Raw genomic sequence first — 19219 nt, 5'->3', positions numbered from 1 at the left:
GAATATATCAATTCTATAAAATTTCGTAAACAATTGTCCTTTTGAAAAATTGTGTTTTCATTAGTGCGAAATGCGCTATGGCCACTTTACAACAATCAGGCTTTGTTCTATGGTCGCTCTTTTATATATTTACTCTTTGGCAATTTCTGGCAATTCAAAACGTCATTCAATTTGGCATTTGGTTGCCAGCTTGGTAGTACATTGTGTCATTGTGCTACTTTCTATCATTGGGTGATTACAGTTGCTTAGTCGTAGTTGCAGTTCAAAGTCCAAAGACTTTGAGCCGTAAAATAATTTAAAGATTTACCCTTTATTTCAAGAACTCTTAAAATGAATCCCATATCAAAAGTAAGTAAATAAAAAGACAGTTTATATTTGTTACTTTAAAGAAAATGTTTAATATGTATTAAACTCATTATAGACTAATAACTTTTACTTATCGTTCCATTAATATTTATTTATAGTTACGTATACGTACTAGTGTAAATTAAAACATCATTAACTTCGGAAAAACTTCCGCTTGATTTCATAGACCATTACTTCATAGTACCAATAATTTTGAGTCAAATATCTTGCGGGCCTTTATTAATACGAATATGGTAGAGAATTAGAAGAGATTAGAAGTAGAATTATGCCATGGAATTCGCCCAGTCTTTCCGAAGGTGTTCAGTGAATCTTGTGATACTTTAAAACTTTTACTTTTGTACTTTAACCTCTAGTACTCGTATTATATTTGATGGGGTAATCGCTCACTTTAGTGTTTTTTTTAATAATTGCAATTGTCTCCCCTTTTAGGTTGTGCGTAGCACACGACCCATCTACAGGAATCTATCTACAACTTCTGCTCTTGCCACTTCAAGGGCAATTCCTACCACAGGGTTTTGTTTTGGTTTGTAATTTTTTTCTATATCTTTTTACTAACCATTATAGAAACATACTGTATTGCTTTCTCAAGTAACACATTACTCAAGTAGCACTTTGAACAACCTTGAACCTTTATAAAATCTTATCAAATGGTTGCAAAGATAACTATGATACAGTAGAAGTAAGCCTCTTAAAATTCAGACAGACAATCTCAAAATAATTGTGTAAGTGACATAAATAGGATAGCCAGAACTTTTGCTCTCCTTTCTGCAGCTGGGCGCTTAAATTTTCAATATTGTGCAATAACTAGATAGCCCTCCTAATCAGATAAAAAGAGCTATTATATATTTGGTCATATTGTTATCCTTTAAAGTAGCTAATACCTTTTGAAGATAAATTTATAAAGAAAAGTATTGTAGTGTTTTAATATCTCGATGTTATTGCTGTGGCCAATATGTATGCTGTGCTGACTTTGCTGTTCTGTTTGCATCTTCTTTTCTTGGTCTTTTCAGCCATGTAACACCCACTGCTGGGCATAGGCCTCCTCCAAAGATCGTCACGACCCCCCCTCTGTTTGCATACTTTAGATTAAATAGTTCTAGTTTATTTAAATTGAACTTTGAAAACTATTGGAATTCTTATCTTACTGATGAAATTTATATATCTTTATGTACTTAATGATATTATCAAAGTAGTAATAGATTATAATAGCATTTAAAGAAAAGATTTAATAGAAACAAATATAAGTGTAACTGTTAAATGAATGAAATGACCTTTGAACAGTTCGGTTTTAATTACTACAATAATTACAATACATTTAATTTAATACATTTAATTTAAATACAGCAAAATTACATTTGCTTTATCATAATTCAACTGATTGAGTTATATGATAAGATTTAAGAAAATATAAATCCTTTAACCTTAAAGTATGCTTTTTTTGTATATTTTTATCAACAAATGACATTGAGGTTTTTTATTATTTTTCATGATTCTGAAGTCTGCATAAAGGTTATAAATCTTTTTCTTTGCCATTTAAAATGTATAAATATTATTACAATACCTATTGGGTTAAATTACATAAATCTCTGATTTATATATATATACTATATATTTTTATAGTTTCTTACGAAAGTAAATGTGATTTAATCTTATGTACTGTAACTAAAAAAGTCACTGTCACAATCAAGGTATTTTATGTTTGATATGCAAATATATAGAGTATACTAAAATATGAAAGTTCACTAACGCCCCATGTCATGGTCAAAAAATGTGGCAAGATTCTTATACTTTGGCTGTCTTTTTTTTTCTTTTATCATTTTCCATGTCTAAGTAGGTTTTATACTCAGATAGAACCAACTGTAATACCGCCTTTCTTCCAGGTTCAATTATCCTTGTTTAACAATTAATGTGATTTGTTTTCTTGACAGATCATTAAATGCTAATGAGGTTTTAGGAAAACAACATTGTTTATTTTATACAAATGATGTACATACATTCAATAAGATTAATTTATTTATCGTGTAATTACGCAGGTCTTGAACATTTTGTTGCAATATCATTATAAGTACCTATATCCTGGTTCAAATTAAAATAATAATAATTAATTATTCCTTAACCTCAACAAACTGCACTTTATGGCATAATTTGAAAATTTCCAAATACATCTGTCAAAACAATGTTTCTAAATTTACTATTATTACTCTGTTTTTCTTAAAAATTTTCATGAAGTAACTAAAAAATCAATTTGATATAATGGCTGCTGTGGGATTTCATGTTCCCATAATTTTAAACATGCATGCGGATGGAATTTTTGTACTGAAACTATAATTTTTATAATATCTCCACAGAACTAAATGATGAGCAAAAGGCACTGCAGGAGCTGGCCCGTAAGTTCACCAGGGAGGAAATCATACCGGTTGCAGCTCAGTATGATAAGTCTGGTGAATATCCTTGGCCGATCGTTAAGAAGGCGTGGGAGATCGGCCTTATGAATGGACACATCCCCGAGCATTGCGGTAATGTATTGTTATATTATTTAGATGTATACATTACTAGGACAGTTAATAGATTTGGTATATAGGTACAGTGAATCTTAGTTCTTTAAGATTATCCTACTTTGTGAACAAATGTACTATGGAACTTAATACTTTATTAGAATAGTTTGTTTCTTTTTATTGTCAAGGTAGGCAAGGTAGTCTGTTATGCCGGTGACTGCCACACTGATAGTTGTTTGATATTTACTCAACCAGAGTCTCCTAGTGGCCATTTTACAAATGTTTTGTGCATTATATTTTCATTATTAGTGTTGGTACACAAGTATGCGAGTGTCAGGATGTATGATCTTATTTGAAGTAAATGAGTGATCAATAACTTGATTTCTACAATGCGACGTTTACAGGGGGTATGGGTTTAGGCGTGATGGAGTCATGTATTACTTGCGAAGCTACAGGATATGGATGCTCAGGAATTATGGCCGCTCTATTCATCAACGATATCGGAGTGAGCGTAGAAAATTAAATATAATTCACATAAAGTTTCTAATTGATGCTTTTTAATCGGTTTTGCGGTCGCATGAATAGGCGCATTATATTTTTTATGGTCATAAAGTGAAAAGATGAGAGCCTATGGCAGTTGAAATGTAAAAACCACAAATTAGGTTTCAAAAACATGTTGCTTTAAAAAAATGCCGATATGTTGAAAAAATGTATTATAGTAATTACTTTTTTGTTCAAATTTGTTTCGTTAATGGGTAAATTACAGGGGGTATGGGGAACATTGGTGTATTTGAAGAATGTCTTACGGCAGAAGAATTAGCGTACGGCTGCACAGGCATTACTACTGCAATTGGAGGAACTGGTCTTGGAGTGAGTGATGACTAAAACAAAATATTTATCACAATGGTTGTGTCAAGATAGCCTACAGCATAAAAAGGGATTAATATGCTTCTATGTACATTAATGAAAGCAATGTGTATTCATACTGCTAATGCATACAACATACATATTTTTTATTTACTTTATTTATATAAATGTTTAATATAATATAATTTTAGTTTTTTATAATCTAACGCTACTTAATAACAAAGCTCTGATATTTAATAGTTACTTTTGCTTACTCTAAATTTTAATCATATATATGATATACTTTTACAATATTATTATTATTACTTTTTAAATTTGTCGATTATTAAATTTAAATTCACTTCTCTATTTACTTATAATTTATTTCTTTGAATATAATTATATTAATCAAACTAATCTATATGACTAACAATGTAATCAGTACATATTTAACTCGTTATATATAGTATATATAGACAGACATTTACTTTAGAAATCTTACGGCATTATGATCATCTTATTTATATGTTTAATGTACCCGTATGTATTAAATATTTGGTTTCATGACAAAAAAATGCAGCCAAACGAGTTCCTTACAATTGTGTTATTTTTTCTCACACTGGGGTTATTAAGTAATTTGTTTTGTGGTAGAATACCTAAAAAGGTCGTAGGTAGGTCGTCGTCGGTAGCTTTAATTGTTTTGTAGTTATTCAGTTGGTTTTAAAGTACGATCATTTATTTTTATTCCTTTGAGAAAGGACATAGGCTATTTTTTAATTTGAAAAAGAGTTGTAAGGTGTTGAAAGCGGGGTTGGAAATTTGTATAGAAGTATTTTAACAGTTATAAATAAGCTTGAATCTTATTTTTTTAGGCTGTTTGTTTGATATAAATAAATATAACATTTATAGGGAATATGGGATGAAAGTTTGTATGGGAATATGTAAAGTTGATATGTATATTTCGTTATATTATTGTGTTTTAATAGTTTAAGTAAAATAATTAGCCTCAGTAATTAAATTCTACCCCAAGACAGTATATCACGCGGTGGAAACCAGCACAGCTATAGGTATATAAAAATGAAAAATGTAATTTCGTAGGTCCATTGAGAACTATCCAATGAAAAAGAGTGAAATGTCACTTGATTCTTTCATTCCCAAAGAGTAACTACCTCTTCGGGCTTGTACTGAGTTATTTAGTTTTTTATTATTCCATGTTTTAAAAAATATATAAAAAGAATACAACTTTACCATAAGGCTTCTCAATAATCTCGATGATTACAAACTCTGATAATAAAAACAATCTTCTTTTCTATTTCAATTCCATTAACAACTCAACATTTAATGATTGCGTGTCACTGTTTTTCTATTAAACCACGCGTGCAGTATAGGGAAGTGTGTCACCCATTCTAGAGGACCTCACGATACTTACAGGTGGCTTGGATCTGGGTGTCTTTGACGGTTGTATGGTTGCTGAAGAATTGGCGTATGGTTGCACTGGAATTATGACCGCTATGGAAGCTAGCGGTCTAGGAGTGAGTTGCATGCCGAAACTTACCCACAAAATATAAATTGCACCAATCTAATCCGTTTTGCACTTATTCATTTTTTTGCAAATTAACTACGTTGTGTATTGTTGCTGGGTTTATCATGAAGATCCTAATTTTTTTTTTAGAATATGTTTTGTACCATTATATTGATGGTGGATAACAGTTTATTTACTCAGATTTAACTATGTTTGACTTTATTTGCAGCTTATATTCGTGCACCGTTGAGTTTTTGCATGAAAGTACTAACATGCTTCTTTTGTGTGTGTGTCTGTGTGTGTGTGTGTGTGTGTGTGTGTGCATGTGTTTCTGTGTTTGTTGCAACTTGCATCCAAGGTATAACGAGGTAGGTAACAAGGTATATGACGAATAAAAAGGACAACATAATAAATAACGCCTACAATTATTAATTGTTTTTAACTTTTAAATTGTGATTTTTATGACTTTTTATTTATAAATTCTAACTTTGTTAACAGATATGTTATTACTTAATTTACTAAAGTTTATTAGCTAAGTTTAGATAATTCACCTTGATGATTTCACCAATAATCTAGTTACATAAATTGCTTTAAGAATCAGTTTTAAAAATTAAAATTGTGTTCCTCAAAACAAAATTATAATTTCAAATATTTTTTGCTTATAAAAGTATAGCTTCTTAAATATAATGATATTTTACTAAAACGATGTTTATATATTATTTATGTATATTTTTCAGCAAACCCCAGTTATCATTGCTGGCAATAAGGAACAACAAAAGAAATATCTCGGGAGACTTATTGATGAGCCCCTTGTTGCTGTAAGTAATTATTTATTACAATTACAAGTGTAGTAATTTATTTAAAGCAGCTTAAATTCTCTTTAATTTGCTACTTTAGTAGTAATGGTATTTTATACTGTTAAGAATAGGCGAAACTTCTATACAAAATAATTGTTTAATAATCGTTAAGTTCATTGTGGGTTTGCACTGCCGAAACAGATGTACAAAAACATGTGGTTGTTTTCGATCTGTTTGAAAAAAAAACTTGTGAGCCGTCATGGGACGCCTGGCAGATGTGAAACATCGTGTGTGTACAAGTAATGTGCATAAAATATTAAATATTATGATTAAATAAATAATAATAATAATGACAATGGCAATGGCAATGATAATGATAGTAATGATAATAATTATAATAGTTAAGTCAAACAAGAGACATGAAATTAATGTCGTATATATAAATACAGGCGTATGGTGTAACTGAGCCAGGGGCAGGTTCCGATGTTGCTGGTATAAAGACTCGTGCAGAGAAGAAGGGCGACGAGTGGATTCTCAACGGTCAGAAGATGTGGATCACCAATGGTGGTGTCGCCAACTGGTATGTTATAACTATCTAGAAAGAATGAATGATGTTTTAATTAATAAGACAATGGAATTTCTTCTTTCCTCTATGAAATGAATTCTTGAAGTCATGGTATTTATAGATGTACGATAGCAGTGCTCAATTTACTGCTAACCAGACCATCTGTTTCGGTCTGGATACATTTTTTTTTTAATTACAAACGATACTGTGCAGGTATTTCGTTCTGGCTAGAACCAATCCAGACCCGAAGTGCCCGGCGAGTAAGGCTTTTACTGGCTTCATTGTGGAGAGGGAGTGGGCTGGAGTCACACCAGGACGCAAGGTAATATAAAAAGAGTATATCCACGATTACTTTGCTTAAGTCGTAAAATGACAACTTTGGCCATATAAGTTAGTCGCAGTATAAATGTTTTTTTAATTAATTTGACAGGAACAAAACATGGGTCAGCGCGCGTCGGATACTCGAGGCATCACTTTTGAAGATGTCCGCATTCCAAAAGAGAATGTCCTCATCGGGGAAGGCGCTGGCTTCAAGATTGCTATGGGAGCATTCGACAAAACAAGACCACCGGTTAGTTAAATATCCATCCATTCTACAGTATTAATGAATAATTTGCAAGCTTTTTTATTTGGGAATTCTAGGTGGCAGCTGGAGCTACGGGACTCGCTCAGCGTGCATTGGACGAGGCAACGCGATACTCTTTAGAGCGTAAGACATTTGGTGTTCCCATTGCTCAACATCAGGCGGTCGCGTTCATCTTAGCAGATATGGCGATCGGTGTAGAGACGGCTCGCTTGGCGTGGCAACGATCAGCTTGGATGGTCGATCATGGTAATACTTTTAATTATAAATTAAACTGAGTTCCTTAATTTTTTTAATTGTAATTATTTAGTATTTCAGTCAGTCTTTTCACATCTCACAACAGCTTACATTAATAAGAGTTAAATCTCTGGATATGTTTTCACAATGTACTTAAATATTAAGTGATCGCTTCTAATCATCTTCTGAATAATGTGACGCGGTATCCAATCCCTTAGCGACGAATCCAATCCATTGCCGACGTATCCAACGCAACTACGGAGGCTGACTAAAAACAATCTTTTTGCAGGTCAAAAGAATACAATAATGGCATCAGTGGCGAAATGCCACGCGTCAGAGATCGCGAATAAGGCGGCATCTGACGCTGTACAAGTGTTTGGTGGAAACGGATTCAACACTGAATATCCTGTAGAAAAGCTCATGAGGGATGCCAAAATCTATCAGATTTACGAAGGCACCTCGCAAATTCAGAGACTTATCATTTCCAGGGAAATTTTGACCGCTGCCAAACAAAGCAATGCCTAGTTGATACATTTGATTTTTTTTAATAACAGCTAAATAACGTTTATCCTCTTAAATATTTACAACATATATTTTGTGTGATTTATAAAAATAAAAGCTCGGGAGAGAATATATTTTTTAAAGATTATACAAATTTATAAATCATGTTGAATTGTCTGTATGTTTGATGTTGCATGTTTTGTAAAATTTGTGTTTTTTGAATATCAATAAAATCTTTTTCTAACATTTGTATTTTATTAATAACAAATATAAATTATTCTAGAACCTAAAACTGAAAACCTTAAAAATTTAATATAAAAAATAAATAGGACCCATCTGCAAGCACTTCCTTTCGATTAAAATAATTTTTATCAAAATCGGACCACCAGGGGCGGTGTTTCGCGGTAACACACATAAAAAAGCAGTCGAATTGATAACCTTTTTGAAGTCGGCTAAAAAACTAAAATATATCATTAAAAGGTGTCCCTTTTATTAATACATGGAATATCTTCAATTTTATTATGAACTATGAATTTTGCACGAGACTTGGTCTGTGTGGAAAAAAAAAATTACATACTAGTAATAAATTCATATCGACGCTGGAAAGCGTAAACGCTGTAACCCCGAAATTATGAACTTTACAGGAGAGCCAAAAAATGATAACTCGTGAGCTGATACGCCTACAAGCATGCGGTATTTAGCAATGTTGTGTAGTTTGTGCTAACCTATAATAAAATCATTATCGTTTGATTTCAAGGGTTACAACGTTTATGCTTTCCAGCGTCGATATATTACTTATTGATGATGTAGCGTTCTATTGGCAAATTTTTTATTATAATATGTGCAGGCTGTATCACGATGTTTTCCTTCATCGTAAGAATGTCGGATAAAATGTACATAAGTAACTCGAAAAACATCAGTACATGGCAGGATTCAAACTCGGGACCTGCAGATAAGCCGCCGACGACCAATATAAATACGATTCAGTATAATCAAGTAACTATTGTAGTTATAAAAAAAAAATTCAGTCGAATTGATAACCTCCTTCTTTTTGAAGTCGGCTAAAAAGTACGATCGATTAGTTAGCACAAGGACATACAAAATGAACTGTGAATTTCAACAGCCGAGCACACCTATATGATATCAAATTATCCTTCCCTATTATTTACATAGAGAATGAAAGAGACAATATTGTTATGCAAGCATTACGACAATGGAAACACACCGTATTGGTGTCAATTACGGAATTTTTAATCAGCATTTAATTTATTCTTGTCATCACTCAATTCACAATGGCCGTCAATATATGGCGAGTAATGTAATTGGTTACATCACCGCCATCACATTAACAACATCTTATCAATAACTCGTTAGAATTTATATTCATATATTCACAATAGAATTATTGTGATCGATGTTCACTGAGAACTTTATTAGTGAGGCAAATCGTGAGTAATCTTAGTAGGTAATAATCACTTTTTCCTTAAAAAATTGTATTCAAGTAATTTTTGATTGAATAATCGATGTTTCGAAGTCGTGGGCAACTGCTAGTATCTACAAATGAATTTGACACGAAATGTATTCCTATATACCTTGTTCTTTATACTATTAATTCGATGAATTCAATGATACAACAATAATTATGCAGTAATACGTATATTTCAATGGAAGTTCTAAGTACAACGATATTCGGTTCAACATTTAATTAATACATATATTGAAGCTTTTAATCTAAGACTAGAAATTAAATGCAAACACATCGATCTTAATCTAAAAACAACATTCATTGCAAGAATAAGAAACTGGCACACTTTGGTAGGACTAACATCTATAGAGAAGGTATGGGACATATAAGAGAACAGTAATTCGCCACAATATCTATTAGACTTCTATTACATTATTAGGTAAAATCTACAAAATAATACAACCGAATTACCAAAGCACCAAATAAATTTTAACCTTAAATACATAATACAAATGTATAATTAAATTACATTGACATAATTAAAATGTCATTATATAAAAATAAGGAATGAACCGACATTATCAACTTCAGACATTATGATGCAGACAATTTGTATATATAATATTAAATACTGTGCATCAATGAGATCAAAATAAAACTTTCACTTATTTATTAAGGATGTGTGATATTTTTTAATACTTTATTTCCTCGAATATAAATCAATTATTATGTCATTTATTACTAATAAAAATAATTCTCTCTTAAAAATTAATAAAATAATATCTATCAAATCAAGTCAATACGTAAACTAAACTTACTTACTATAAACTTATATAAATAAAAAAATAAATAATAATTTCTTTAATAATACAACTTACAATATCTACAGTCGTTAAAAGTATGAGATTTGAACTATTTTACAATAATTGGCAAATTAAAAAATAAAAATTTTTTGCACATTAATATTAAATAAAATACGATTAAATCGTATTTCAGCTATCATAATAGGCGCTAATAATAATTGCAAAGCTCTTTACTATTTCATAAACTATTAATAACATTTAAGATTTTCATACGAGTGGAGGTTTATAGACAGATGGGACTTAGAAAGCTATTCCTTAAGTTTAAAGTTTAAGCCATAGGAGAGAGTCTCATTTAAGTCATGATAATTTGATATATCAACATCGAAGTTACACAAGTTCATTACTACTTTTAAACTTGTTGACATAATTATTATTAAGTCATGATAAATCTTAATTTCAAACTTGTTAGTATTCATCTAATTTTGAAATAAATGGTGATTATACATGTAGACATTAATATTAAAATATACATATTATAGACACATATACACATAAAACAGCTACACGACGAGGATAAATAAGCAAGTAAATTTAATGGTCATCTTGGAATGCATGTTGATCGTCAACGTCGTCTTTAGGCTCGTCTTTTGACCAGGTGCGTGACCTGTTCTTCAGAGGTCGCTCGGTGCGAGGAGCGGCCTGTCTATTGTTGGCTTTCACTGGTTGCTTCGAAACTTTCGATGTTCCATTTCCATCACTGATGACTTTCGTGACAGCTTTAGCACGGCTGGATTTAGTCGGTTTAGTGAGAGATCCACTCACCTTATGTACAGTTGGAGTTTTTGTTACTGGAGGTCGGTTGTAAAGAGCAACTGCCTTCTCCGAACGGTTCATTTGGTGGTCACATTTCGGTGGTACGGTGAACGATAGAGGTCGGCTCGAAGGACCGGCTATCTCCTTGTGCAGCGGTGCCGATGATCCCCTAAGCGGTGAAGTACAGAATATGCGCGTCTCAGAAAGGTGGATATTCAATGAACCAGATTTCTCTTTTATCAGTTGATTGTTAGGGCGCGGTTTCGACAGTGCGCTTAATTTTTTCGCAGGTTCATCGTGTTTCTGCACCGATGTGGTGTTCGTCGAGGATGCAGCAGGCAAAGCTTTTACGTTGTCAAGACGGTTTGATGTACCGGGCATGTTTTCAGTCGCGTCATGATATCTATTTGAAATCGAAGAATATTTATACGTCGGCAGCTTAGTTTGTGGGAGTGTACCTGTATAGAAATATTTATCAATTATACTCATTTTAATTCCCATCACGTAAATATTTTTTTGTTTTAAAATACATGATATTAAAAGAGTACTTTATTAAAAAACAAGAAGAAGACATAGGAAACTTACGTTCGCCGGGTTCTTTCTTAGTGCGAGACGATTTTGTGTATGTTGCGTACATGTTTTCATTGGCCGCATCAGATGTGGGATCAGCTGTCTTCGGTCGCGATGTTCCTGCCACATTGCTGCGTGACGACCATTTCTCCTTTGCGGAATCATTCGGGCTGGAGTTTCCCGATGAGTTCATTTGTGCAGATGTTCCTTGCGAAGGATCTTTCTTATCAGTTTTTCCATTTTTTGCCTCCATTGATTTGGATCGCCTCTTTGGGGACAAGTTATTACGAGGTACAGCGCCTCGATTGTTAATATCACGCTCCTCTGTTAATTTCTTTTTTAACATGTTGAACTTTGTCCTCTGCTCTTGGGCTTTAGTTGTGCGCACAGCTGATGTGCTGGTCGTAGGTGACTTTTTAATTTCCATCGTTTTATTGGGACTCACTTTAGATACAGCCGTCGTCGGCTGAGGAAGAGCCAGTTGGGGTCGGCCGCTTCTAGGGTTTGAATAGATGTCTCTATTTCTCACCGGTCCAATGGGACTTAGGGCATCTTGAGGACTAAGCAAACGCAACTTTCGTTTGATCTCGTAGGGCAAGTTCTTGTACGCTTGAGTTCGAGTCAGCCTCGGTGAAGCGTATGCCAAAGCGATTTCACAGCATTGTTGCCAGTAGTGGCCGTAGACATACAGAATCGATCGAGGTTCTGATCTTTGTTCATATAGTGCGCCGCTGTCTCCTTGTTCCTCAATCAGCTCACCCAACAAAACGTATGTGCGGCAAAGTTCTTCTCCCGGCGCCCTTTCGATAGCACTCTTCATGCACTTCTCTAGAGAACGTTTGGCCGAGCTGTGGGCATCGGCCGGTGAAGGTGCTAACTCCTTCATTAGGATCTCCAGGTTTTTCGCAGCATATCTAATAGCAGTTTCCATCACACGATAGCAGTGCCGCTCCAAGTTCTTCGTCCATTTTCTGCACTGCAGTGCAGACACTAGAAATAAATATATGGCTTTAATATTTTTATCACCTGACCATAATTTCCAGTTTATTAAATTATAAAAAAATTAAACAAAACTTACTTGTCACACCTAATCCAAACACTGTATCCAGGAAAGTTTCAATTGAGATGTGTTCTAACAAAGCTCTGACACATTTCTCCACCAAGTATTCATTCATTGATGAAAATGCTTTTGTAGGCCACACTACAGGGAAATATTTTGTGATCCATTTAAGACACTTATGATATAGATCATCCAAAGAATACATCGATGAGAGATGGAAACTTTCAAGAACGCCAGCTATACAAACTTCGCAAGGCTGGAAATATAAAAACACAATTTATATATGATTTTCCTTTTGTATTCTTACTAATTAAAGGTGCAAATTTTTAAATTCACCATAAGAAAAATGTCAAACATATTAATTACATTTGTAAACTTACACTATGAAAGTGATGACAATATTTAGTTTTCAGATTAAGCATTATTGCTTCTTTGAGTCCTTCCAAGCGTAGCATATCACTTAGTGTTACAAGTTCAACAATATTTATTGTACTTGGTATCACCGATATCCCGGAGTAAATGTAGCAAAGAACGAATAGGAATACTTCTTGAGAGAACCTGGAAAACGAAACGTATCATTTGTTTGTTCCTACTTGTACATACAACAACTACAACTGTACTTACGGTGGCATAACAATAACATTGCCTGCGGCTTCAATCCGACTGCCACTCAAGATCCCAGCGAAATATTGACATCTTGAAAAAAAAAAAACATAAGTCTATAAAAATTAATTAAATGAAATAAATTATTATTAAAAGTAGTAAAACATAAAAAAAAGATTAGTATGTCAAAATAAAACTGAAATAAAAAATTGAATGTGATGGTAAAAACCACTCACCTAGATATTAAGATGCACTTATGTGCCTTTATTCGCCTTCCACTGCATTCAACAGTAACATCAGGTGCTATTTCCTCAATAAACATCCTAAGTAAATCTTGTCCTAACGGAGATTGACAAGAGGCCATCAATTCATACAATTTACCCAATTCTTCCCCGGATATAGCTGTAGTTGTTTCTGTCACTGAAACTTTGTTATTATTTTTATTTTTTAATCCATTAAAAACACATAATTTAAAACGTAATAATATTCTTTATTATTGTCTGAAATTATATTCAGAAGTAAAATAAGCTTACCAGTTGTTAGAGCAACAGTTGTCTGTTCATTGGTTGTATATGATGCCAGTTCATCCTGCCAATCACTACAAGCGACTGCTGTGTTTGAATAGTTCAGAGGTCCTTGGGATCCAGGCATACTTCTACTAATCAATTGATCTTTCAAATGAGGGAATAAACGGTTCAAGCTCAATGTATTTTCAGAGTGGAAAGAGCTAATAATTTCTGTTGATCTAAAGGTTGACGTGTGACTAACGCGCCAGTTATTCTCAGGTATCGATCTGGTCATCCTTACATCCAATCCTTCACTTTTTCTTTGTAAAATACGGGTAAAATCGGTTTTCATCGGAGGCTTATCTAAATCAGAGAGCTTCACGAAAAGGTCCGAATGATTTTGAATATTTTTCACTTCCTTATTAACATTTTCTGAAATCACCTCATCAGGTTTGGCTTTTGTTTCTGCTGAGCACTCAGATTGTTGAACAATAATTGTTTGTTTTTCAGATTCCATTTGGTTATGAATAGCAACAATTTCAGAAATTGTTAAAGAGGTATCCTTGCACAACATCTCGCAACTCTCAAAAGATGCTGTGCTAGTTTGTTCAATCAATGATTTTTCTTTCGTATTTTTCCTTGCGGGAAATAGAGATGAAAGTCTTGCAGGTATTTTCTTCAACTTTGATGTCTCTCCCAAATCAATAAACATTGAAAACATGTTTTTTTTCTCCGACTGGGTTTCAATAGTTTTGTTATCCTCTGTAGGGTGTGAATCAGGCAAACTGGAGAAATCAATGTAAAATGTGTGACTAGATTTTTCTTGAGCCGCTGGTATATTTTCTGTTGATGAACAATTATTTCCATCATTATTTATTTTTTCATTCTTGGTGGACTTTTTCTCTTGTAATGGATGTGATACATTTATTGAATTATGTGGAGTATCAGATGTTTTTCCAAAATCATGGGAAGCATCAGAGGTATCTTTGTGGTTTTCCTCAAGTGATATCCATTGGACAAAACTATTTGATTCCGCGTTGGGTTGTTGCTCAGTATGATCATTGGTTTCATCATTTCGATCATTTTTACCAGCCTCAATTTGACTGCTGCTTGGTGTTTCGTTTACAACCGGTAGAAGAGAATCAGATTTCTCAATGTCTTGCTTTTTGTAATTGTTATAATATTTCAGATTATCATCAATTCCTATAGTCTCATCTTCATCCCTTAAGCTAGCAGCATCTATGAAACAGGAAGCAGATTGAACTTGCATTTTTTGTACTAAGCTTTGAGAATTATTTTCCATAAAATCAGTGATATTTGTTTTTGTCACAGTATTCTGATTGTTAGATAATTGTCTTTCTTGAGATATAAACTGCTCGCATATCGCCTTTTCACCTAGCTTTGGAGGAAATATCGATTCCCAAGATCCAGTTTCAGATGATACAGAGGATGATTCTAAATTAACTATCTCCTCATTTTGTCTCTGTTTTTCTTCTTTCGATGATTGAAGATCCATTGCCCGTAACTTCGGTCTCTCCTCACTCTGTCGATATACTAGTCCACTACTAGTTTCAGTAGATGTACTACTTAAAGATGCTTTGTCTGATTGCGCAGTAGCATATTTATATTTTGATACATGGTTGTCATCGGTAGGATTTGCACAACTGAATATCTGCTTTAAGTCATCAGACGAAGAGTCATGTATGGCACTTTCCGTTAACGATAAATCAGTCAATGTGATATCACGATGACTACTTTGGCTTTCTAATAGTCCATTCTCTACACCTGAATCAGATGGTGTAAATGTGCTATCCATTTTTGTAAAAGAATCTCCGATATTATTAAGAGGTTGGCAAATCGAAGAATATATTCCTTGTGGACAAGTGTAAGTTGCAGATAAATAATCTGATGATGAACTAGGTTCGTCTGTTATCAAACTGTCTGGTGTGTAAGATGGTTCTATTGTTTTTTCAACCACTGATTCACCATTGCTCAGTGTTTTCAAATGATTGTTTAAATTATCGACCAATTCGTGGGTGGGTATAATACTACATTTTTTTTGAGAAAATGTTTCACCAAGTGCCTGTTTAACTACATTTTCGTTTTGGTAGTAAACATCTTCAAAGCGATTGCAGTCAAAAGTATCACAACTGTTGGAATGTTGAATAGATTTAGTTGTATGGCTAGATGTAAGAGCCAATGATGTAGGCTTATTACGTGGCGAAAGCTGCTGCTGAATAGTTTCCTTAGCCTGGGCGTTGATCATAGATTGAAACGCATTTGATAAAGCATCTTGTTCACCAATTTCTTGATCAAATGTGTGTCTGTCTATTGGCACTAATGCATAATACTCTTTCGTCAACTCGGTGTTTGGGCTCAACGGATTTCCCTTTAATTCTTGTTCAGCAAAAGGACTAAGACATTTTGGTGTCGAGAATATTTCATTTTCATCTGGTAAATCGTCCTTGCTTAAATAATAAGCATCTTTTTTCTCAAATAGTAGATTATCTTTTAAGTATTGTAGTATTTCAGCTTCTTGGTGTTTTATATTGCATTCAGTATAAACGTCGCTGAAAATTTCAAACTGCACTTAATAACACTGAATCGTATCCTTAACTACTCAATAATATACAATAACAACAGGTTTAATAAACAAAAAAGCAGACATCTCTTGTTGTGGCTGCTTTGGCATGCATCTTAAAGTTGTAGGCTTTTAAAGGTAAGCTAGTCAGATAAACCACTTGATATTTATCTCCCACTACTATAAATAAATACAAACAAGTAAAGCAGTTAACTACAAAGCTTGTTATTTTGCTTACCTTACGAATGAATAAATTTCATCAAAGATACGTTGGTTAACATTGACATGCAAAATTGTTTGCAGTGTGTTATAAAATGTATTAGTACGCGCTTTTAGTAAACATGTATGTGTGAGTAATTTCTGTTTGCCACAACTTAGTTCAAGGTCTGAATAAATTGATTCATCAAATATTCTATAATAGAGAAAATAGGGTTAGTAAGTTATATGAATAATGAAATGTAAACACTGTTAGTAAAAAAAACAAGTCTGAATTATTTCGAATTTTCACAACACAAAAGCTGCAACTCCACTCAAAACATTATTAACCACATTAAAGCTTATAAATCCATATTCACTTCTTATTTTCTAACATACACTATTCTTACAAAACTCACTCATTTATGCACTTATAATGTCAGCCATCACACATTTTCTTCTTTCACTTTCCATTTTTCCTCATTTACAAAACAATAGCCACATTTAATTTCATATAAATATGGTTAAATACAATTTAAACTAATCCATGACAAATATTTATGATTACAACATTCTCTAAAAATATTGATAATTTGTCAATAAAATCTCAATTGATTGCCCCTGGAGCAAATGCGAATAAATAAGAATCAATTAAAATCCTAAAATAATCTTCCCGCATGACATGAAAGTGATATAAGAACAAAAGGAGTGAATGAATAAATGGACAACCTAGGGCATGGAGATAAGCTAACAAATGGATCCTATATAAATAGGTCTAACCACTATAAAGGTCAGAGATATTCCATCCATTCAGAAGATGTTTCAAATTCCAGAAAATCTAGGGACAGGAAATTGCTAGAGGTAATACATTGTCTTATACTTCAGATTGAAAAATATTTGGAAAACCTGCTAGATCTATAGAAAAGCGAAAAGATGTGATGAAATATAATATTTCTTCACTGGCAGCTCCACTTAGTTGAGTCAAGGTTTAGAGGTTCCATAATTCTGAAGCTTCATTCCCAATCAAATCCACTTGGAACAGCTGCCTCATGATGGCCCCAAAGATTCCTCTAAGGTTCTTATTTTCAACATGGACAATCTCCATGGCTACTAAGCTCCCTGTACCAACTTCAGGTCAGAGGGTAGCTATTGAACCTACCTCGCAACATCATCTTCAAGTTGCTTCTGCAGATAGTACTCCAATTCAGATGCTTCATCAGAAGCGGACGTCCTGCACGCCCAGATGGGCTTAAACCCTTTATCCATTATGCATATCAAGAATTGAGCAGTAAATCTTTAAATATATAATCAAAGTAATGAACCGGAAGTTTGGGGAATTTATGTATACAGAGGACTGAACTATCATGAAATGTTTTATAGAAAAAAAGCAACAAAAAACCAAATTTAAATGTAAGAATAAGGTTTATATTGAATTTGATGAATTGTGTAGATGACAATAATGTTGTCGTAGAAAAAAGAATCGACTGTATTGATTCTATTTCCTACAAAGATACTTGTTACATATTCTGATTGTTTATCAAAATGGCTTAATATATTGATCAAGCTTAAGGATTTAAAATATATAAACCAGCATATGCAATAATATTGTTTATTTGTGTATTTTAAAAATATAAGTGAAATAAGCTTGTTGACATTAATGTTAAAACATTGTTTTTGGATTATGGTTTTTATTCTTTATAAATTGTAATCTTCAAAGGTTACAGTTAGTCTTTACCAGAAATATTTCTGTTAAAGATTTTAACCAAATATATAATTTGTCTAACATCTAATAAGAATTTCTGAAGTCTTCATTCAATATATTATATTGTTCAAAGTTAAAATCATCTAATGATTAAGTGGATTATCACTTTGAATTACAGATATTAAAAAAATAAAAATAGGCTATTCTTTGCAATGGCCATTTTGTAAAACCTTGCACAGTAACAGAATTTTATGAAGATGAATAAGCAAGATGTTTTCTTGTTATAAAGAACTAAACTTGTACCAATTTATATATTTAAAACCAAATCTCAAAGTAGTTTAACTTATAATAATTGCTAGAAAATCGATATTTGATACAAAATCAAATGGGCCGATATAATCAGAAATGTGAAATCTGAGACAAATATTTGTATTGTTATTAATCGTTTGCCAATATTACCGACAATATGTAACAAGTATTTGAAATAAATCACTATTATCGAGGAATTACGCGAAAATGAACACTTTGAGGCGCAGCATTAAAAAAAAAGACACGAAAAATACAGGCTTGAAACGTAAATCCAGGGAAAGACGTGCCTAAGAAGAATCCATTAAGCGCAATTCCAAAATCCTATGTTTTTGATAGAAGTATAGTACACCGGTTAATAAATATGATTTATACAAGTATAAATACAGAACAATAAATGATAATAAACGTATAAATGGTTAGGAAAGTCACTGTACCACAATGATATTTAATACCGAACTCACGGATCGATCGCTGCTGGTTTCTATTCTTTAGCGCCGCCGCCGCCGCCCGCCGCCCGCAACTCCCGTCAAAAAGACGTAGAGAAGTCAGCCCCGTGACAGATGTAGTACCAAATATTGCGTATTGGCGTCCCTATCGCTTCTTAATAAATACATTTCATGGACAGTATATTGCGCGCATGCGCAGTTCTGGATTTTCACTTTATAAACGCCATTTTTCTTTTTGGAATAGTTTGTATAAT

General features: G+C 33.0%; 2 protein-coding genes across 3 annotated transcripts; one reads left to right on the top strand and one right to left on the bottom strand.

The window, feature by feature from the left end:
- The first annotated feature begins 175 nt into the window (after positions 1 to 175).
- On the top strand, positions 176 to 7983 carry LOC106720042 (probable medium-chain specific acyl-CoA dehydrogenase, mitochondrial). Of its 2 annotated transcripts, none has more exons than XM_014514605.2 (10): positions 176 to 348; positions 796 to 889; positions 2715 to 2882; positions 5139 to 5239; positions 5967 to 6047; positions 6476 to 6606; positions 6805 to 6913; positions 7022 to 7162; positions 7234 to 7423; positions 7701 to 7983. In XM_014514605.2, exons 1-10 carry the CDS (start codon positions 331 to 333, stop codon positions 7934 to 7936), a joined length of 1269 nt encoding a protein of 422 aa, XP_014370091.2. In that variant the 5' UTR covers positions 176 to 330; the 3' UTR covers positions 7937 to 7983. The 2 variants fall into 2 exon arrangements, with proteins under 2 accessions (XP_014370091.2, XP_014370090.2); XM_014514604.2 differs by lacking the exon at positions 5139 to 5239 and adding an exon at positions 3628 to 3731.
- A 2407-nt stretch (positions 7984 to 10390) lies between these two features.
- Positions 10391 to 17844, bottom strand: LOC106720015. The gene is made up of 9 exons (XM_014514551.2): positions 17668 to 17844; positions 16552 to 16725; positions 13760 to 16302; positions 13463 to 13652; positions 13248 to 13319; positions 13004 to 13181; positions 12642 to 12879; positions 11579 to 12553; positions 10391 to 11451 (listed from the first exon to the last, which is right to left on the bottom strand). Exons 1-9 carry the CDS (start codon positions 17772 to 17774, stop codon positions 10772 to 10774), a joined length of 5157 nt encoding a protein of 1718 aa, XP_014370037.2. The 5' UTR covers positions 17775 to 17844; the 3' UTR covers positions 10391 to 10771.
- Positions 17845 to 19219: the final 1375 nt, after the last annotated feature.

Source organism: Papilio machaon, chromosome Z, assembly GCF_912999745.1.
Source record: "Papilio machaon chromosome Z, ilPapMach1.1, whole genome shotgun sequence".
In the NCBI taxonomy this organism is placed as follows: domain Eukaryota; kingdom Metazoa; phylum Arthropoda; class Insecta; order Lepidoptera; family Papilionidae; genus Papilio; species Papilio machaon.
The sequence above is the reverse complement of the archived record's forward strand: the minus strand, read 5'-3'. Positions and strand labels throughout refer to the sequence as shown.

Coding starts and splice junctions, on each gene's coding strand:
- LOC106720042 (XM_014514604.2), top strand. Junction 6,607..6,804: donor AATGGTGGTGTCGCCAACTG/GTATGTTATAAC, acceptor GATACTGTGCAG/GTATTTCGTTCTGGCTAGAA. Junction 7,424..7,700: donor AGCTTGGATGGTCGATCATG/GTAATACTTTTA, acceptor ATCTTTTTGCAG/GTCAAAAGAATACAATAATG.
- LOC106720015 (XM_014514551.2), bottom strand. CDS start 17,774: ATGGATAAAGGGTTTAAGCCCATCTGGGCGTGCAGGACGTCCGCTTCT. Junction 16,726..17,667: donor CTTGAAGATGATGTTGCGAG/GTAGGTTCAATA, acceptor TCTCTATTATAG/AATATTTGATGAATCAATTT. Junction 12,554..12,641: donor GTTTGGATTAGGTGTGACAA/GTAAGTTTTGTT, acceptor ATTTATTTCTAG/TGTCTGCACTGCAGTGCAGA.